Source organism: Oryzias latipes, chromosome 19 (assembly GCF_053564925.1).
Source record: "Oryzias latipes strain Hd-rR chromosome 19, Olatipes_Hd-rR_3.1".
Taxonomy (NCBI): Eukaryota; Metazoa; Chordata; class Actinopteri; order Beloniformes; family Adrianichthyidae; genus Oryzias; species Oryzias latipes.
The window spans coordinates 24368838-24391301 of record NC_136255.1 but is presented as its reverse complement, the minus strand read 5'-3'; the positions used below and the strand labels follow the sequence as shown (position 1 = coordinate 24391301).

Sequence of the window (22464 nt, the reverse complement as noted above, 5' to 3'; positions counted from 1 at the left end):
CACACTGGACACATTTGAAGGGAGCCAGAGTTCATTTCTCCCGATCATCCAGAACAAATTATTAGTCCCAATACACCCAAGTGGACCCTGGTTCGGGACCGAGAACCGCTCTCGGACTCGTGATGGTCTCAGGTGGTCTCAGTTTGTTTCCAATCGGACTGAGCTTCGCTTTTGCTCTGAGATTGCTCAGTCTGATTACAATCCGTCCTCAGAGCGGACCAACTGAACCAAGACGGCCACTGTAGCCGTCGTGAACAGAGTGGGAAGGAAGTTATGGATGAGCCGCAGATAAATGCAAAGCAACGATTGTCGAGTTATCAAACAGAAAAAGGGTTTATTTGTTAGAACGTTTATTTTAACACCACTGAAAACACTTCTTACATGCCTTTTCTGTACCTCGATAACGCGGCACAGCTGTGACATCACCCTAAAAGCTAGCTTATGTTTCCTTAACAGAATTCTCTTAAAGCAATGCCACCACACCACAACGATGAGACACAGCAACTGATTGAAATGTGGTCGGATGAATGCAGGCTCATCAAAACAAATTTTGGCGTGACGCACATTGCTTCTCTCACTGTTTTCCCGACAATCTATATATAATCAAAACTTAGCAGCGTACTATCATACCTGACATGTCGTCATCACTGCATCACTGAGTTAAAGCACATACGGCACGTCTCCTAGACAGTAACTGCCTTGCAGCACGCCTCCGCTGTACCAAAGTATCAAGTAAAAACTGTTGTTCCCGACATTCTAAACTAGTAATTAAAATATAAGTTAACTGTTAAGGATTGTATAGGGAAACATGTCCTTCTTTCTCTTGCTTTAGTTTGGTAGGTAAACGCCAGTTTGAATACATACCAAATGCAAAGTTTGAGAAAAGATCCGGAACAAATTAAGCAAACTCGATCTGAAAAAAAATTAAGCAAACTCGATCCGGAACAAGGATTTTTTCCAGTCTGAATACACCTTTAGATTCAAGCTTCTTCTATTCTGTTATTGTGTATTCGCTTTTCCTTTTGGGTTAAATCGTTAACTGTATATGAAAACTGGACCGAGTGTGACGTCAACCATAGAAAATGTTTCTGTCTCCAATGAAATAAAGTCATTTCAGACGTTATTTTTTTGCAATACGTACAAGGTTGTAGCCATTAGGCAGTGATTGATGTTTGGATGTGGGGGCCCGAAGGCTCCACCTACTTTTGTTGAGGTATCTGATTGGCCAGTTTATAACTTCAATACCTTGAGTTACAGAAAAAATATCTATCTATCTATCTATTATTAATATATATATATATATATATATATATATATATATATATATATATATACTCTGATAAATTAAATTTCTTAAATTTCTGACAGAAATTTAATTTATCAGAGTTATAATTTCTTACTTTAAAAACTAAAAAAAAACATTTTAGTCTAAAAAATACAAGAATAACTTTTATTGAAGGTTGGTTCATGCATTAGATCATAGTAAAGGTGAATTCATTAGCGATTGATCCACTTCTTAAACCTAGGTCTGTGTAATCACACTGTAGTAAACCACACTAGAATTCACTTGCAAATGAACTTAAAGCCGTGTTTTCAGGTGGACAGGAGTTTGCTTTTTGTAACACAACTTAGTGTAACGACTGTTAAAACAAACAACTGAGGAAAATAAATCCCCAAAATGCAAAAACTTTTTTACAATTTGTGTTTTCAGCAAGTTCATGTACCCCAACAACTTACAATCCAAGCACAGCACACCAGGGAATGACAGGGATTGTTCAACTGAATTCGATAACGTAACTTTGACTCAAATCGAGTTCAATTATGAGAATATCTCAAATGACAAACAACCTTCGACCAAATGGATGCTCCTATTGGTGGCCAAACCACATAGTATGTGTAGCGTAAGACTCAGTAGACCAGCCAGCTGTATTCATCAAAGCCAAAAGGCAGAAAGAACCATCACCACGATCACAGAAGAACACCATCAACACAAGCTTAGGAGAGCTCCAAAAAGAACTGGAACATTTGACTTTGATACAGAAGAATGGTGTCTGCCTTCAATCAAATATGAAAGTTGAGCCGGAATGAAAGCCATTTGATATGGCCGGAGAAGTGAGTGAGTGAGATTGATGCTCAGAGGAGAAATGAGTGGGTGGTTGAATGCAACAAAGAAAGTCGGTGAAAGCAGAAAGCTGCACAGTTGGTGTTTTATGTTGAAATGGCACTCGTTTCTTTTCTTTTTTTTTTACAAAAAAATAGGTTTGACATTAAAGTTCCTGCATGGCAGCACATGAGGACATTTAAATGGAAGGGAAAAAAAGTAGTAGCTTTTTTTTTTTTTTTATCAGTGAAACGCTGTGAAAGCTGTATGAAAGAGAGTTACTTACTTCATGGGTTTGAACAGAGCCTGGCCATAGTTTTGGAAGGTCATGATGAGCTTCAGCTGAGTGCCTCCAGACTTCATTGCTGTTGGAATCAAACAGACAAAAATGTCAACTAAGCTCAGAAACTACACACACACTGGTGAGTAACTTTAAAGAACATTTTTTTGGAGTTTTTAGCTGTCTGAATGATCAAAAATCTGTCTTTTCTTTCTTAAACTGCTAAAGAAAATCAAAATCAACCAAACCTATTTGTCTAATATTTACTCGAAAGTAGCTGCTATTGTTTAAAAAGGTTGTTTTACTGCAATAAAATGCCTTTTGATGTATTTTAGATATATTTCTTTTTTACTTTCCTTTGCTTTGCTTTCTGACCAATATATCTCACTAGAAACAATCAAATGTACTAAATAGTGTATTTTTTTCATAAAAAATCATTCTTATGTCCCTGGCCTAACAGTTATATTTATTGTTTACAATAGATTTGACTTTAGACTTAATTTTAAGTTCAATTGACTTAAGTTGCTCAGTTTTCATCTTTAACTTTTTTCGTTTTATCATCTTGTTTCTATAAAGGTTCACTCCTTTTTTGAACCTGCTACTTCAAAAATACATTTTTCAAGAAGTAAACTTGTGTTTTTTTTGTAAGAAATGTCCAAAATAATTTCAATATTTTTATTTTTGACATGTATGTTGTTGACATGTTATTTTTCTTTCCCACACATGTCTTTTTTTATTTACATGGTGATTCTAAGCCTACTGTAAATATATAAAAGTCAATAGATAATATATCTTTGGATTATTAAATAATGAAATGAGTTTTTATGCTTTTTAAACAGTGCTCTTTCATTTAAAACATCCTTTTGTAAGGATGTTCCTGCCCTAAACAGATGAGGGAGGTCTGCTCGGCACTACAGGTCAATCCCCAGCTCTGGTGGGTCTTTTTCAAGAGACACATGCCACGTATGTCACAACAAACAACACGTGACAAACAAAGGCGAACATAACGTGTCGCAGCAGCAGAACCAGGCTCTCACACCGAGGTGAAAGATACTCACAACATAAGCCTTCGATTGGACACAGTCAACACACAGCTGACGGTTTCCTGCTAACGCCCCAGACCTCGTCGCACACTACAGAACACTACAGCACACTACACACTACAGCCAAGAAAGTGTTGTCTGTCAAAATAATATAAAATGACACAATACTAAAACAACATGTAAAAAGTCTCCATATCGTGCTATGGTGTAACTTGATTTGGTATCGATTTTTCGTTAACTTTCGTTATAGGAATTCATAATTCAAACTCAAAACAGTCAACTGAAGTTTTAGGGCTTCTGTTTGAGGCAAAAGACGTGTTAACCTGCTTTCACGCTGGGCTGAGTTCATCCGCTCCGTCTAAAAGCTCATCTGAACCTCGGGGCAGTCAAACAAGTAATTTCTGCTCTGAATTAAAAAAAAACAAAGTTCTCACTTCCCTGTCAGTGAACTCTCAGCGTCAATTAGGACAATTGGAAATTCCTTTTAGGAGTCTCCAGGGGATATTTTATTCTCGGGGGAGTTTGCCAAACACAGGTTAGAGTAGTTTTTACTCAATATTGAATGTGAAAGTATCAGAATGGTTTTTAGCTTTGAAATATTTGGTTTGAAACAAACATAAGATGTGATTCCCCTTGGAATAAATCCTTGAAAAATTGCAGTTTAGTGGAGCTTTACCTGTTTTCTTAGACATTTTTCAAATCGTTTTCCCCCTTTCTTAGCTTTATTTATGGATTTATAAATTTCGATTCTGTTAGATCTTTGTTATAGAACATCAAAAACAGTTTGAACTTAATTGTTGTGATTCTTGCAGTAAAAAAAATGGCAAAATTGACTACTTGGAACTGAGTTCTTTGGACAGTTTCAGGTTCATTGGGGAATTTTTTTTTTTGCTTTTGTCCTATATTTCGCTTAAAGATACAATTAGAATAAAAAACTACAAAAACAATCAGGACTGCTGCAGGACGTGAATATTAGAGTACTAATAAGAACGGCTCAAAAAGACCCCGAACTACTGAAGGTTAAATAGGGTGACGTAGCAATTGAAGTTGGTTTTTACTTTGATAGTCAAAGGAAAGTTTCTTTAGTCCACCTCTGCTCTCAAAAGTACAATGTGAAAGTGAATCAAAGGTAAATGAAATTGTCGTTTAAAGGTGTATTCAGACTGGACACATTTGGTTCGTTTAAGGTGAACCGGAGTTCTTTTACTCCGATAATCCGGAACACATTTTCAGTCTGAATAGAAGCAGAACCTGGTCTGAGACCAGGAACGACTCTCGCTTTTGAGGTGGTCTCAGGTCGTTTCCAATCGACCTGAGCTTCGGTTCGCTCTGAGTTTCCATTGTCTGAACAGGCTCCGTGCCTACAACTGGACCTAAACGGCCACCGTAGCCGATGTTTACCAAATGTAGACAGAGAGCCGCAGACAAACTTGCAGCAGCGATGCGACTGAAAATGATTGAAATGTGCTCGGATGAATACAGAATAATCAAAATTAACTTTTAACATCATACACATTGCTTCTCGCATGGTTTTCCCGACAATCTCATGTCTCAGAAACACTTATCAGCATGCCTTCTTGGACGTTGTCTCCTTAGCAACCACCTTGCAGCACGTCTCCACCGGACCAAAGGAACAAGTGAAAGAGCTGTACCTGACGTTGATGCAACGTTACCTAATTTCCGCCCTCGTAATTCCTGGCCAGTGACTGAAAAAAACATTACTTGTTTACAAGCTTTAGTTTGAAACAGAAATCTCAGGTCTGAACACAGACCAAACACAAGGTTCAGGACTCGATCTGAACCAAATCAAGCAGACTCGGTCTGGACCAACTGACAATTCCAGCCTTAATGAACCATAAGGCTTTTCTTTACATGCATGTGTAGTTGAGCTCTGAAGATACTCATCTGATGTCAGCACTCCTTTGATGGGAACCGATGGAGAGAGTTCAGTGAAGGACAAACAGGGCTCTCCTGTCCTTTGCTTCTCTGCTATTTTGCTTTTTTAAATTTCTTCTCAGAGCTTTTCATGTTTTTCCTCATTCTGAACACGGTAAGGCCGTCTGAAGAGCTCAGCACCACAATTACAGAGAAAGACCAAAGCAGCCGCTCCGCCATTTATTTGGGACCTGATTGATCCGGAGTGATGTTTCGGTGGCATTTTGCCACAGAGCAATGCTCTCAATCAATGCTTTCATTTACTTTTACATATGAGAACCAGGAACACAAGCCAGCTCACTCAAATTAAAAGTGAAAAAAGATCGATTCCCTGCCTTCTCTCGCGTGCTGCCGTCCATGCAAAATATACTCACGCAGATGAGAAGACCTTCCAAATTAAGCTAACTAACTGTAATCGTAATTAAGTCACATCCTGAGTGCATGAAGCCACCACCACCAGGATTTCTGACGTAGTAAACATGGCAGTAAGGGCTTCATCAGTGTGTTATGGCAGCAGTCACTTATCGGAAGCATAAAAGTGATTCATGCTTCCATAACGCTTCATTCACAGCTTCATTCAAGCAGGCAATATTTATCTTTCGCCAAGACTGGACGTTAAATCAAATGAGGTTTATCACTGGAACCTAATTTTACCGTCTTTTTTTGTACAGGCGAGTTTGAGGATTGCAGAGGCAGCTAAAAATATCTCTTCACAAAGTTGTTAAGTTCCCAAGATGAAACTTCAGGTTCAGGACGATCAGGCTGTTGGTGCAGTGCGGCCTAAACTGAGAGACCTTCTGCTCCCAAAATAAAAATGGACGATAAGTTTTATGGAACTTTGCTATAAGTGCATAAAAGATGTTGCCTAAAAATAGCACTTCAGTGTCTGCATTCAATGAAATGTCCTACAAACCTCTAAAAAAAACAAAAAACCCGCACACGCTGGATTCATGTGTGGCTTCAGTTAATGCGAATCATCAGACGGCAGTAACCCAGAAGGAGACTGTTGCCTATTTAAGGCAGCTGTGTTTCAACTGCCTGTGGGAGGGGCAGAGTCACCAGCTGCGGGTTCAACCACTGACTGTATCTGAGATCTGGACCGAGTGAGTGAGACGTCACCCATATAAACGTCCGGCTACAACCTCAAATCGATTCGGTTGCCGTTTTTTTTTTGGGATACGGATGCCGCCATGTTGGAGACAGAGGTCGTCAGTAAGCAGTGATTGGTCTGAGTCTGTCTGAGTCATCGTTTCTGGGGCAACCGCTCTCTCAAGTCAGTAGCGAGCTTGCTGGAAATCCACATCCCTACCACCTGAACACTGGCCGGCAGAATCTGTCAAACGTTTCGAATGTTTGACGTGAGGCCGCCTACTTTTATTGGAGCATCTGATTGGACAGTTTATAAATTGAATAACCTGAACTACAAAAAAAACATAATTAAAACAGAACAGAACGGTTATTCTGACAAATAATGGCTTATTAATACTGTAGCTGTTATTTTCTCCTTAAAATTCTATAGGATTTTGGCTTCTAGGAGTACTTCCTGTTTGAAACACCAAACTTTTGCAGTTTGACATACATCAAGACATTGTTCTACTTTAGGAGGTAAAGTACCCTAAAAATGCAGTTATGTTTTGGCAAATTTGTGTTTCCATTCTATCAATGCTAATATGCACAAATGTCTTGTTCGTCACACGCCGCCGCTGATTTGTTGGTGAGTTTTTTTTTACTACAAAATGCCGTTTTGCGTGAACACGCATTAAATTAACGAGCAATCTGTATTGGGCTTAAACAGAAATCAATTAAAAAAAAATACAACGGCAGTTAAAGCCCAGAAAATAAAGTCCTTAAAATAAAAAAATAAAAAAGTGAAGTGGAGTCAAACAATAAGAGCAATGCTCCAAATAGTTTATGCAAGTTAAGTTAAATTGGTAAAAAAAATAGTATTTTGATATTAAGAATTTGATTAAAAGACTGTCGACTATTAGAGTTTAGGGATCTGAGTGAATTGGGAAAAAATGGTTTGGAACAAAGATAAGATCTTTACCAAAATAAACAGAGAGCTACAACTAGGGAGCAGAAAATCCAAGTAAACAGAAACAAAAATAAATGATTATTCAGAAATATAAAAGATACTCAGCAAAAGATTAAAACAGTTTGAACTTTTTTTCTCTTCAGTAATGCTTTTTGACAGAAAAAAATAAAGTAAAAAAGTTTTGATTTGTCTGTTTAAAACTGTTTTGACTGTGTAATCTGTCAGATTACTCAAAAGCAGCTAATCTCACTTTGACCAAAGAATGCAGCGTAAACCACTCCTTCGAACTCCAGTCCATCCCTCTCTGCCTTCATTCATAAAGCTTTCTGGAGAACCTCTAGACTATAATACGTTCAGACATTCCCATCCTGAACTTTAGATAATCCACATCTGCTGTTGGCTTCACTTGTGCCCAGGGCTTGTGTTAAGACTCTGTAATTACAGAGCCACCATGTATTTTAGCTGGCAAGAGTTGCTGAAAAACTGCTTCCTTTATCCGCCAAGGCTGCGATCTAGGAGGCGGGGTATGAGGAACCTTTTGACTAGAAAGGCAAAACTAAAAAGGAAACGTATTTCTCTGTTCGTAACCGAGTACGAAGCGTTGAGTCTCTGCTCTGGGCCGGTTCCATTTTTGTCACGGGGAGGTGAACCTGCATTTGAACATTTGCTCTCCCAGCAGGAATGAGATGGACTGGTGAAAGTGGACCGTTGGAATGTGTGATCTGGACGCAGCCAAGAGGGGAAGACAATCCCCCGTGAAGAAGAAGGAAAAAAAAGGTGGTATGGATTCAAGGTATCTGCTCCACTCAGCGTAGAATCTCACCTCAATCTGGTCTGAACAGACGTTCTCAGCAAAGGTTTCTCTTTACTCTAGAAATCCAGATTAAAATCACTTGTGGAACTAATAAGAAACCAGAGACTTCTATGTTATCCAAAAGGAGGGTGTTCAATTCTCAAGGAGACCAGGTGTTGGTTTGACGGAGCTCTGCGTGGCACTTTGTGAGAACCCATAAGGGGGGGGGGGGGGGCTGAGGTGTTTCATTATTGAGCAGCAGCAGCGTCCAGGCAGGTCTAACTGAAGCTACGTTTACACTTCCCTGGGTAACACGCGTTCAAGTGGTCAGTTCCAATAAAAAGTCTATGACTGTATAAGGGAACTGGGCTGAGTGACACACACACACACACACACACACACACACCCGGCGTCCCAAACAGGAAGTACCCGTTGGTTCCAAGAAGCCAAAAACCCACAGACTTCCATTGAAAAACTAACAGCTCATTCATTCTCAGTCATATTAGTCTGAATAACCATTCTTGATCTGCTACTTCTTCTTAACATGTTTTTTGATAATCCTTTTTTTTATGTTTTTCTGATTGGCCAGTTTAGCACAAGTTCATCAAGTTCTAAACTGGCCAATCAGATGCCTCAACAACATTAGACAGTTGACCTGGTTGAACTTAGACCAATCAGGGACTCAGGTTTGGTAGTCACATAAGGATGACGTCCCTTTTAAGTGCAAACCGTTTGAAAATTGATAACGAGTGAGAAATTAAAAGTTGTGGTTTGCACCCGGTGGTCTGTCATTTATCAGCATAGGGCTGAGAACGAGAAAAGCCTGGAGAAAGATTCACCAGATTTGCACCACTTTGACATTTTGCACCAAGCCTCTTCCAACAGTAAACATGCGTAAACTGTAGAAAAAGAATAAAAAATAAGAAGAAGGAGAAGCCCCTCCCAGCCTGTCCAGTGTGAAGATAGCCTGCAGCTCATGGGTGTTTGGATGCGCTCCTGTCGTGTAGAGGAACCTCTCAGCCTTCTGGTTTCTTATCAAGCTGATCCCATGAAGGACCTGTTCCCTTTTAATTGGAGTTTCTCTGCCTGAACCATATTTTCGCCTCATGTTTACAACATTTTAGAAGACCCTTCAACCAGGACAAAGTCCAGATAAACATGGACGGAAGCAGAGTTCAAACCCTGTGAACTTCCTTTACAAAATGTGTTTTCATCGCATGACAGACGCTCCGGCCAGACTTTTGCAGTCCACTCACCCACGCTGGTGATCCTCTGCGTCACCAGGTCCTTCAGGAGAGCATCGATGACCGGGTTGTGTCTGGAGTAGAGCTCATATCGATTAATCCCAATGTGGAAGCGGAGCCAGTTAGGATAGGACTCTGCTGTCAACTCTCCTGCTGGGCTAAACTCATCCAGGTTGCTCTCTCCAGCCCTGGATGAAGATGAGGGGGAAATGGAAGAGGATTTTCAAGAATTGGAGTTCAAATCAAAAACACCTGTGATGCTGGTTCTTACCATGAGTGATCCTCTGCTGCTTTGGGGTCAAACCTGATGTCCTGGTTCACATTAAAGAGCGTGTCCTCCTCCATCAAAGGTGGAGGGGATCTCTTGTATAAGGGATGCTCAAAGAGAGCCAACAACCTTGACCCCTTGGCCAGTGCGTTTTTGGCCACTGCTGCCTTCTGCTTGAACCCGCTCTTTCTGTCCGCGCGTGGATGCTCCAGCCTCTCCAGAGCTTTGTCTACAGCCAGCGGGACCCTCTCCAGGGAGTGGGAGGACACGTTGGAGCTGGGCTCGTTGCTAAAGTCCTGCAGGATACGCAGAGTGTGCTTGTTAGGCCAGCCCTGCTTCCCCCAGTTCTGAGGCTCCTCGCTCGGCGTGTGCGCACAGGAGCAGCCGCCGCTGCCCTGCCGCTCCAGTTTGGGTAACAAGTCTATCATGATGTGCATGGAGCACGCGACCAGGAACACCATGAGGATCAGGACGCGGAATTTGCGCAGGAGGATCATTTTCATGGTCTCCCGTTTGAGCAGGTTGGAGTATTTACTGCAAATGATCAGCACGCAGATGACCAGACTGACTACATCGCTGATGATGTTGATCAGACTGGACGCCAATCTAATGAGATATACGTTGAACACGTAGGAGACATCTTCGCTGGCCGTCTTGCGTAAAGGAGTCAGCGTTCAGCCGTGGTCCTGCGTGATCCGCGGCTCTTCGGAGTTCTCAGAGGCGCAAACACAACCGCCGCACGACTCCAGGTAGAACAGGTCGAGTCGGTTCGGCCGACCTGCGCAAGCCTCATTCTCTTCACGCCGCTGGAGCGTGAAATAAGTCTCGCGCGGAAAAGTGGCTGCGGGACGTGGAGAGTCCGATCCTCAGAACGCGCGTTCCCAACACATCTGACAGCGCGCATTGGGTCTTCACCGTTCCGGCGTGTTCCAGAGAGGACGAGGAGGAGGGGGGCGCTTTAACCGGGACAGAAGGGTGGTGGGGGGTCTGTAACGAAGACGTGCGGCTCTTCACATTTCACTGTCTGAAGGGGAACTCCCAAAAAGCGTCATTTCTCATTTCCCGCAGCGATCCAAAGGCGAGCAATTTGCGAGGAAAAAACCACCCCGTAGGCGTGCCAAAAGAGAGATCTGCGCAGGTAGCAGCAGGGCCGGGCCACCTCCAGGACTACAGCTGGATCAGGAGAATGAGTCCCTTGTAGCATGTGGGAATCAGGGTGGGTGTGTTAAATAAGATGATGAAGGCGAGCTTAGATCCTGCCTTTGCGCAGCGTCATCGCGCGCAGATTGGCTGAGAGGAGCGAAGGAGAAGGAGGAGACCCTGCGAGCATGTGAGGCGCACAGATTCCTGCCTGTTCCTGCCGGAGTCAACCTTCCTGCACATCCCGGCTGCGCAAGAAGAGGGCGTCTTTCTCCTGGCTATTATCCAGTGTGGCTGACACGCAGAAGAAAAGGCGTTTTTTTAATCCATCTGCTGGAATCCCACTGAAACGTCTCCTCGGAGTTGGCAGTCCATCCATCGATGATAGATTGGACAGGCCTATTAGACGGCTCATCTGTCTCAGGACCCGGTTCTATTCTGCGCTCCTGCCAATCAGAAGCAATCACATCTCCAATAAAGTTTAGAGTCTGCATGAAATGAAGCCTTCAGCATCAGCAGCAGCTCTTTTGGAGACTCATTTTGCTGCTCCCCCCTCAGGATCCACTCAGTGGGCTAATGTCTCTAATATAAGACTAATGAGAGCTCTCAAGGTTTCCTGGTGGATGTAAATAAGTCATAAAACAGCTTGTGCTGAACTGTGTGTAATGGGGGAGGGGGGGGGCAAATGCTGTCTATGATTACCCCCCTCCAATCTTTTGTAATTAAAAGGCCAAAAGCAAGAAGGAGGAAGACAACAAACGCTGGTTTAAAGTCCCAATCTGATCTATTTTGTGTTCCCAGTGGTCTTTTAATTACGATTATGACATTTTTGACAACATCTTTTCGTTTTTGTTTTCCAGGAGATAGTTTCTGCAGAGTGGCAAGAGTTCATAAGAAATTCAGGTAGGACCAGTTGTGGGTACAGGACCATTAGAGGAACCTGGCTGCAGACAAGATGGCGCCGAAAGTGGAAATTCAATAACCCAACCCAAAAGTGTTCAGAATTGTGGGGGGGGGGGGACTTTTATTGAAGCTCATCCCAGCAGTCCTTGTCTGAGCTGGCTCAAAACTGTATGGCCTGATAGCTCCAATACTGCTCGCCATTTTTGTTGCACCGGTAATTTTAGGTTGGGGGTAGTGCACAATAAATCCCCAATTTATCGTTAGCGCGATATCAAGCAGTGCAATACGCATATCAGAAAAGACGTTGTCAATTGCAATAAATTTTAACCTTAAATGTGCTAAAAACAATCTTATGGCAGCTTGAATTATTTAACAAATCAGATAAATCCCTTTATGCATTTTGACTAATATGATGGAGCCCTTCTATGTAAGACAATTGCCTCCTATGTAGACGAGGGTCATTTGGAGAATAATTTAAGTTGTTGACTCTTATTTAAATCAAACTGTTGCATTGAAATGGAAATAATGTATTCAGTTTTTTTGCTAGTTGTTCATGTGTCGCAAGTTATACTGTCATCGCAATATTGATCACTAATATCGCAAATCGTGAGTTTTTCTCATTTCGTGCAGCCCTAGTTAGGGGTGTGAGGGGCTTGTGGCAGAGAGGTTAAACAGACGGATGATGGGAGGGGCTAGGGTTATTCCCCACTAACAGTCCCGCCCACAACAAAGAGATACATTTCTAATGAGCTCCTGCTGCTCTGCAGAAACTATGCGCTAGAAAACAACACAGACTTTTGATTTTTTCTTAAAGCGTCATAATCATAATTAAAAGACCACCGGGAACCCTTTGAAAACAGATCAAAAGATGATCAGAGCGGAAATATAATTTTATTTTACTTATTTATTCATTTACGAGAAAAATGCCACAAAAACAGCTTAAAAACACCAAAAACACAATTTTCATCAAAGTGAGTCTTTAAGAACTCTTTGAAGAGACATCAAAACCTGAGTTTTTTGATGACTAAATGATTCCATAAATATAGATTGAAGAAGTTTTCCTAATCAAGTTCGTAGTAGACAGCCTTCAAACACCAGATACCGAACATTGACATTTCAGAGCCTCTTTAACTGTGACTAATTGGCAGCTAAAGCAAAAGGTGAATTGGATCCAAGCCGGCGGCGTTTGATATCAGTGACAGAGCGCGGCCGAAAGACAAAGTGATGCTCGCTGTCGGTCCGGATTTCATGCCAACCGCTGCGGCCCGTGGCCCACCGGCCTGAGGTGAAACAAGCTGAGATGAATGTGTATTGATGTCCATCAGACATGGATCACAGGAGCTGATGGGTCAGTAGTTCCTCTCAAGGCCTGTCTTGTGGAATTGAAGCTAAGCCTTTCAGGAGAAATCCAGAGGGTCGCTAGATCTTCTGACTTTCCCTTTTGGAGCAGATGTATCCATTTATTGGTGTACTCGTTTTATCCACTGTCAAATCAGGTTAGTGCACCTGCGTTTCTGGAGAATTTGCATCTGCTTTATTGCAGAGTACCAATGAAAGATGTTAACGTTAAAAAAAAACAGTAAATCCCCAACAAAAGAACTCTGGGAATTCCAGAGTCGAATTTCAGGTCTTGTCTTCTCGTACCATCTATGAGCAATAAGCCGCGGACGGATTGAGCAAGAGCAACAAAAGCATCTGGACTTTGCACAGAGACCAGGGGGAGGTGCTGGGAGACCAGAGCGGGTATAGTGCGTCCTAAAAGAGCTGATTTAAGCACAACTCGTTCCTCCATAAGATTTATAGCCTCCATGATTCACACGGAGATAGAACAGATGATAGCCAGATAGCTGGAGATGAACTCGTATCTGTGCCGTGACAGTGAAAGGTGGCTTCAGCCGCGGTGCCACGTCTGCTAAAGAGATGTCGGTGAGAGGTGCTTCAAGTCAAAATTAAACTCGATTGCGTCTGCTGATACAGTGACATTACCTCCATTTATTACAGATAATTGAATGTCAAACTAACCTATGGAGCTTTTTCCCTCCCTTTTTATTTTATTTCATGTCTTTTTTTATTGTGTGTAAAAACCTAGGATTGTTATTTTTGTGGAAAATAATCACAGTTTTCATATAGAAAAAGAAGGTAAATTGACAAAAAAAAAGTGCAATAAGTACTTTGTTACTCAAACTGTTACTTACTGAAGCTTCAAAAGGTCATTTCCCAAATCATTACATTTCTTTCATCACTCTTTATAACATCACTTTAGTTTTATTTTTTGTTAAACTGCTATCAATTTAAATCGAGGTGAAATTAGTAAAGATTAAACGGTGCACATCATTTAAAGGGCTTTTAATTTGATAGGCTTAGCAGATGAATAGAAATACCTAAAAATGTGTGTCAAATAATATACGATGTGATCAGATAAAAATTAAAAATCAGTTGGCAGAAGAGTTATACATTTCATCACATCAAGACTGGTCATTATTTAGGGAATGGGATGAAATGCATTTGTAAGTAAACTAAAGTCGCCTAATATTTGCTTCTGGTAAACAAAAGAGTCCTGTATCAACTCTGACTGCAGATTCATTTGTGTGGTGTTTCTCAAAAACAGGCCCACATCATCTCCTTTCCACCACCGTGCTCGTCAACAGGCGTGTTTTGTGCCCACTGGAATGATCGTTTTAATTTCTGCTAACCCCTGAAGCTGCACCCGTGCAGAGGCTGACACGTATGGCTGCTGCAGGTTTTAGAGTTGTCTGGGTCCGTGGAGGGTCAAAGAGGGGAGTGGTTGCATCTTATTGTAGCGCAGGTGTTCCTTGCAGTTCCCATGAGGCTCATACGGACACCTCAAAGGACGTCATGAAAATGGAATGTACTGTTGTCGTGTGTGTGGTAACTGTATCGTGAAGCATTTGAAAGAATAATGGAAGTTACACACACTTCTGACGTACTGGGGATGCTGTCGTATGGTGTCCTTAAGCTACACTCTAGTTCACACGTGTCAAACCCAAGGACCCGCGGGCAAAATGTGGCCCCACATGTCATTTTATGAGGCCCGCGAGAGCATAAAAGTTTTCAATTTCTTAAAATAAAAATACACTGGCGCTGCTTTAAAGGTTTCTTTTGTCTTTATGACTTTCCGCCAATCAATGGGTTTCATCGTGTGACGACAGTAGCCTCACCCTTACCGGTCCGTTCCATTTTTCTATGGACCAACAGCCAACGGGGCCCAAAAACAGTGTAGTTTGTTTCATTATTTATAATGGAAATGCTCAAAATACATGACCTGACCACCCAGTGGAAACGAGGCATATCTAACATTCAGGCTGCACAAAAGGAGCACACGCTCATGTGAACAGCAATAACAGGCTCCTGTGCAGTCCACAGGGTTCTGGGCGGTTACAAAAATGAAGTCTATACGACGCGCTTGCGTTTCACCTACTGCCTAAGTGTTCACTACGACCTGTCACCGCAGCATGTTTGGAGAAATAAATGTTCTTGAACATTTTCTCTCTATGGATTCACTGAGCGGCAATGACCTTGAAATGTCATGTGGTCACCTGTGTGCCCCGTATAAGTTTCCCATTTTTTCACCCATAGACAGCCCAGATCCACATTCAAAGCCCCTCTTTTGGCCTTCAGTAAATGGGAGCAATGTTCCCTGCTCTCATTCATAGGAGTTCTCAGGTGAGTTTCATACCTTTGGTCACACTCAGCTCCCTTAAGATTCATTCATAGACTTTAAAATGGGTTGAGGTCGTTTTAAAACCCTTTTTTTAAATATTTTTCTTGCCCATTCTGAAGTAGTTTCACACAAACAGCCTTCACCTGTCTGTCACACACATATATTTGTATGCAAGAATACTCAATAATAAAGACAACAGGTGTGATTGCCCAAGTTATAATTTTAATTTGGTCAGTTTGAAGCCTTTTTATCAGCTCTATAGTACAAAGCTTTTTCCAAAAATGGTCTAAAAAGGTTAATATAAAATGGCGAGTTCCTGAAATAAGTCAGGTAAAGCTGCTTCAAAGCTAGAAGTTATATGGTCACCTATAAATTAACAGTACATAACCCTGTTGTTTTTTCAACTGATTTGATGTCAAGTAACCACTAAGAATATTGACACATAAAAACCAACAGCTTTAATGTCACCAGTTTTAAATAAATGGTTTTTAAGAATGTTTATCCAAAGTTGAGCTGTTTTAGTCAGAGAGGCTCAGAATCCACAAATTACTTTTCTTGGGGGGAAAAACACAGTATTAGTGTTGCCCATGTTGTTTTTTTTCCTTTATTGTCTAATTGATGCTAAAGAGAAATACAAAGTGAAATTAAACCATAATTTGTAAATCACTAACCCCCCCTTGCTTACAGCCCCCACACCCCCAACTGAAAATGACTGATGCAACAAAAATGGCGAGCGATATCTCAGCTTTCCAGCTATACAGTTGTGAGCCAGATTTCAGCTGAGACGAGGAAAATGAAGACGTACATGGAAGGGAGCTTCTGCCCCACCCGGTGTATTTTCTATGTCACAAATACGGTCTTTCTCAAGCTGCATATTTTTGATTCTGCTGCTGATTCACAACAATTTTAATAAGGAAATACTCAGAAATACAAAAGGAACATGTTAAAAAAAACACCAAGACACTATTTTCATCCGAATTTAATTTACTTGAGTATTAATCAGATTATTTTTTTAATGGATATGAAAAGAATAGTTTTATTTAAGGATTAAAAAAAAGTAGTTAAAAATGAGAAAATAAGGGGCTACACGGTGGTGCAGTGGTTAGCGCTCTCATTGTGAGGCAAAAGATGTGGTTCGAATCCCGGCTGGGATCTTTCTGTGTGGAATTTGCGTGTTCTCTCCGGTTTCTCTCCGGTTTTCTCCTGGTACCTCAGCTCCCCGTCCAAAAAACATGTTTCATAGAGTGATTGGTTACTCCAAAGTGTCCCAAGGTGTGTTGGAGTGATTGTGAGGCCCCACGACCGACTGGCAACCTGTTCGTGGTGTACCCCACCTTCGCCCAGCAGTTGCTGGAACAGGTTTTGGTGACCCAGAAAGTGATATAGCGGGTTAAGAAAAGGATGGATGGATGGAATAAAATGATTCACTCAACTTGGGTCCTGTTTACATAGGACAGGTTCTCTTTTTCTCTTGCCCTGGAGATTCTGTAAAGCCCAAAACAGGGATGGTGAGCTATAGGAGCCCTCAACTTGGTACAGTAGGTTAAAAAACAATCCCACTAGTTTGGTGTGGGAGGATTTCTTAACATTTCTTTAGCTTACAAACCATTCTGAATGATGCATCAAGCTAACTTCCCGTTACAGAATAAAGCGTATCAAATTGAGGGTAATGCTCCACTAGAGCCTGGCTGTGATTTCTTTATTAAAAGAGCCGTTTACAGGCAGTCACCTGTGTCATCACATTGGTTTCAGGTGTTAAATAGATGGTTAGTGTTTATTTTCATGTCAGGTGTAGCCCCGGCAGCCCTACACAAAACTGTTCCAAATGAAGCGTGTTCAAATGAAAGTCACCCTGAAGCTGCATGGAAATAAAACGCTGACGGTTGTTCAGCGTTGCCAGGACAAAAAGGGAGGGCAGGCGTGGAGGCGCAGTCACGCCGATCTCTGTATCATCAGCACTCCATATGTACTGCCTGCTCCAATTCATTTATCTGAATCTGCCCTCGCAGTGACCAGGGCCGAGCAGAGAACAAGACTAATTTCCATTCCTGAAGAGCGCCGCTCTCGCTGCATCTGATACGGCATATTTGAATGGATATTACAGATAACCGTGCCCTCCGTTGGCCCCAATACGCATCACTGCTCCTCCATCTCCTCACAGCCGGGTCCTCTCCTCACAGCAGCCCCTGATGAATGCAGCTTTGGAGCCACATGCGTAAAACTTCCCTCCAAAATCCTTCAAATCGTCTCATCAGCCTCATCTCAGCTTCACTTTCCATGAATTCTTTTGTCGTTCCCTTTCATTTGTTTATGTAAAACATTTGAATGAAAGACGCTTCTTTCGTTTATCATCTGCGGATGTAAACACAAATTAAGGTTGACATTCTGCTTGATTGTTTATTAGCAGACGAGAGAGATGTGTGTTTCCTTTGTGATCATCACTTTGTTCTTCCATGCAGAGGGATGGAAGTTGTTTAATAAAATAATTGCAATCTCATTTGAGAGAAAGACACTATTCAAAGAGGATTTATCGTTCTTTAAGATGACGCCTCAGGACTTCAGAGAGAATAGCTTGTTAATTTTTCTTCTGCAGTGTGACACAGATATTTTGTTTGTCTACAGACAGTATGGAAACACATCTTAGTAAGATTTATTTAGTTATTCATAGCCAAGAATAAGTCGACAGTCAACTAAAGCTGCATCTAGTCTTTGCAGAGTTCTTTGTACTGTCTTAGTAAATAAAATAAAATAAAAAGGCCTCAAAAGGCAAATTAATCTTTAAGTAAATTACACACGAGAAAATACAAAGCAGGAAGTGATTGGACCATTGTTCAAAAAGAACAACAGGAAGAAAAGAAATTCCCTTTATTCTAGAAAAGCGATTTATATATGTACCAACAGCACATTTTTCATCAAACATCTTCAGAATTTCAAAGGTAATCAGAAATGTGTAATAAACTACCCAAATCCAATAAAGGGGTTTGTGACTGAACCATTGAATGACCTTTGCTGGTCTTTGCTGAAGCAGTTGGTTGATGGACCTTCATATTTTATGCAATTTAAGCTTCGTTTTTCTACTGAAAGGTGCTGTACGGTACCGTATAGCAGTTAGAGTAGTACGTTATGGAATGGACCCATTGAGCCGGACTAAACCGTACCATTTTTGGACCCCCGTTGGTTGTAGGTCCATAGAAACATGAAAAGGAACAGTTAGGGTGGAGCTACTGTTATCACACGATGAAACCCATTGATTGGCTGAAGGTCATTACGACAAAAGAAAGCGCCACGAAAGCGGCTGTATTCATATTTGCCGCTGCAATCTTCTCTCAAACAACATTAAATGACTTATAAACACAAACTACCAAAAGCCAAGCGGAAAAAAAAGTAGCTGCTGGATGACCTCCTTTGCTGTTGCACTGCTATGACACAAAGCTACCCAGCCGGGCGACCTCACGCAAGCACCACGACGGTCCAACTTTGTGCGGAAGTGCTCACCTCAAATGCCTGGACCATTCTAAACGGGACTGTACCGTTCCACTCAGTGGAAATGAGACTGTAGAACTTTAGAAATAAGACAACCAATACGTAGTTTGCGTGAGCGTCCTACTGGCAATTATGTGTCACATGCACACCCCACGCATTTGGCCTTTGAGCAGTCAATAAGGGGCCAGAACACGCACCTTACTAATGACTGAAGTGTGGCATGAGGACACCTTATTCAAAAGTGTGCCTAACTTACATTATAGCCTTTTGAATACTTCAGGATATACTTACCACACGCATAGCAATGGTAAATTCCATTTTCATGACATCTTTTAACCCTTGTGCTATCCTAGGCACTTTAACATTGGGAGTTGGGTCATCTAGACCCACTAGACAGTGCACTGAACCTTTTTTCTTCAAGGATTTGTGAACCTCACGGGTGTCCATGGCTTACATGAAATCCTTCCACCTTTATCCACCTTTGTCATGGTAGGGAGAACACGTCAATGTAAGGGTGGGGTCATCTAAGATAGCACAAGGGTTAAGGTGACCATACGGGCCTCAAGGAACTGTGAGAAACACCTGCACTCCACTTAAGATGAAGTTGCTCCTCTCTACGACAACCCAAAAACCAGCTGCACCGATGCGGGTGCACCCTCCAGATGAGTGCTTGGGACTATGGCCTTATCTATGATCCAGTAGTTAGACGAGGTTTGACCCAACCGCTGACATGACCTGACCACTAAAGAATGAAAGGATGACCAGACAAACAAGTACAAGGAACCTCAGCAGAAGGAAAGGAAGGAGGCAGCTTCTGTCTTAAGTGGCGATGCCGAATCTCCAGGGTCATCACTTAAAACATCTTAAAAGCCCAGACTGTCTGCAGATATAATAAGATGTTATTGAGAAAAACCTCTCCAGGCCCGCGCTCGCTCTACTATCAGAGGCTGACTCTCCCCACTGCTTCACCAAAGGGCTATTTTTACGTGTTTAGGAGGTGCAGAGTCAGCGCCTCACTTCCGCAGGTGTGTGCCTTGTTTGTGAGCTCAGACTGTGAGGTGTGTGTGTGTGGGCTCCTATAAAGAGGCACAAAAAGGGGCTCTGTGCGAATGAGTGTTTGAGGTCAGGGCAACAGTGTGTGCTTGTGGGTGGATACCTGTGTCACTAGGTGCAGAGATCGGTGTGTTTTGGGGCTGCTGCACCCAATCAGAGGACCTGGCCGTGTCCCGCCGGCTGCCTTCTAATCCTATAATTAGAGCTTGGGGTGGACCACTTTAATGAAGGCTGCCTCGGACGGATTAGTGTCCCTGTTTGAATCGTTTCAGCGAAGTCATGTGTTTATTTGACTCCCATGTCCTCTCCTCTCCCCAGCGTGGCTTCACTGCTCAGGTCCGGATATAGCTGTGACGCTCAGCTGCCCCCCAACCCAGTCCCCCCATCAAGCAAGAGTAACTTTTAGTACATTTGTTTGTTCACTTCTGCTCTGATTGCCTGTTTGCAGCAATAATTGCTCATCTGGAAAAGATGCTTGTGTGCTACCTCGATGAGTGTTAAATGAAAAGATTGCCGAGAGTACGTTTAATGGGCGTGTTTTTGTGTAGCTAATTCAAAATAAACCATTTAAACGGTCAAACGAAGGAAAATTTAAAGATTTCCTGAACTGTTTTTTTTATTGTAACTTTCCACAAATGGTTAAAACTTTTTTTTTAATATGTTTATGTCTCTGTTTTTTAAAGCTATCATTGCAACACAAATAACTTAGTGTTTACTGGTTGCAGCTCTTTATAAATCTTTTGAGACCACTTCTAAGTGACAATCCGCTCATGTTGCATGGAGGCCTTGCAAAATGGTAGTTTAAGTTTGTTTTACGAGATAAATGATGGAAAACATTTGAAAAATGCTGGAAAAATGTGTTGTAAGTGAATAGTGTGGTATTAGCTGGGTTTTATACGCCTCAAGGTACTCTAAGCAAAATATTCATCGTTTTCAGTCGAAAAAAGTTCAGTTCTTTGAACATGTCTGATTAATAAAACAGAAAAACAACTACTAGAGAAGATAAAAATATCTATTTTTAAATGGTTTAAAATCTGGCTATTGCTGCATGTCCATCATTGGCTGTATAAGAGAGCTGGAATGAGTGAATGTGACATCACCCATAGAAAAGGGCTTGGTTCCGGCTCCAACCAAATAAAGTTGCCATTCTTTTGCCATATGGATGTCGCCATGACAGAGACCCGTGTTGTCAGTAGGCAGTGATTGATCTGAGTCGGTCTGAGTCATTGTTTATTTGGCAACCGCTCTGGCCAATCAGGCGTGAGCTTGTAAGATGGACACACCCCGACATGCGGCGTCCCTGAAGTGCAAATCCCACCAACAAATCACTCGACACAAAAACTTTTCAAAGATCACGACGACAATTGGAAAAAAAAGCAAACCAAATAATTAAACAACAGCCGTGCGTTTTAGAAAACAAAACAAAATTTCCGAACCAAAACGTAAGAGACACATTTCGGAGAACAAAAGTAATTTACAGAAAACATCCACTGCTGATTAGGTGATGATGTTCACCCGTAAGTCGTTGGGATAGGCTCCGGCTGCCCCGTGACCCGTAAAGGGACAAAATGGATTCAAAGATGAATAAATGAATTCTTGAATTTGTTCAAAAAATAGAAAACATGCTTTGTAATCCAATGCCTTTTAGTTCTGGCTGTGCTGGTTACTGGCCTCAAATTGATTTTCCGTGGTAAAACGGTGCTCAGTACAACTTGAGTAAAACTAAGTACAAATGACTGATGAGCATTATGGGTAGTGTAGTCTGGAACCTCGTGGAGTGATGCGTACTGTGCTTCAACGGTTGAGTGAATGAGTTGCCTAAAGGTTGAGTCGTTTTACCGTACCGGTACTTTTTTTTTTGCTTTACCTTTCAGTTACTTTTTTTAACCGGAAAACAATTTTCTTTTTCTTCAAGCAGAGTTTTACTATAATAAACTGAACAGTCACTCCATAGGAGAGTCCACATCAGCAGCTTCTTTTAGCTGTTCATCATCATTAGTTTAGCCTTTTTCCATCATGACTCTTCTGTTTTTCTCTTAGCCAAACAATGAGTCAGCAGGTTTTAAATCTAGTTTGCATTCAGCCGGTAATACAGGTCTCCTTCTCCTCTTCCACCCTCCTCTTCTCTCTAACTCCTATACGTTCTTTGGGTGTTTCAACTCCTCCCAATTGTAAGTCTGAGCCGTCCTCAAAACACTTTTCAGGCTCGCCGTCCACTCTGAGTCGCAAAGCACTCACCTCTCACCTTTCATTCATGTTAAATCCCTCCTGACTATAATGTATAAAAGATAATATATGTTACTTGTGGCACACTAAAGGACTTTTTTATGAAATGTGACCCAAATCCGAGTGATAAAAAAGCACAAAAAATAATAATAAAAAGCTGATTTTAATATGTATAATTTTTTTCAAAAATTAAAATAGTTTATTTGAATATATTCGCTCACAAACTGATTTAACAGAGCGAGTTTGCTGATGTTGTTCATTTAAAGTCCTATCTCTAG

The 22464-nt window shown here is 41.6% G+C and overlaps 1 protein-coding gene across 1 annotated transcript in view; it reads right to left on the bottom strand.

The window, feature by feature from the left end:
- The window catches only part of fam20cb (FAM20C golgi associated secretory pathway kinase b), a 67617-nt gene extending 56690 nt beyond the window's left edge, over positions 1–10927 (bottom strand). The window contains exons 1-3 of the mRNA XM_023949367.2: positions 9703–10927; positions 9444–9619; positions 2388–2466 (exon numbers count right to left, since the gene is read on the bottom strand). Coding sequence (XP_023805135.1) covers positions 2388–2466; positions 9444–9619; positions 9703–10202 — 755 coding nt within the window. The 5' untranslated portion in view covers positions 10203–10927. The remainder of the gene's footprint in view (positions 1–2387; positions 2467–9443; positions 9620–9702) is intronic.
- Between the last annotated feature and the right edge of the window lie 11537 nt (positions 10928–22464).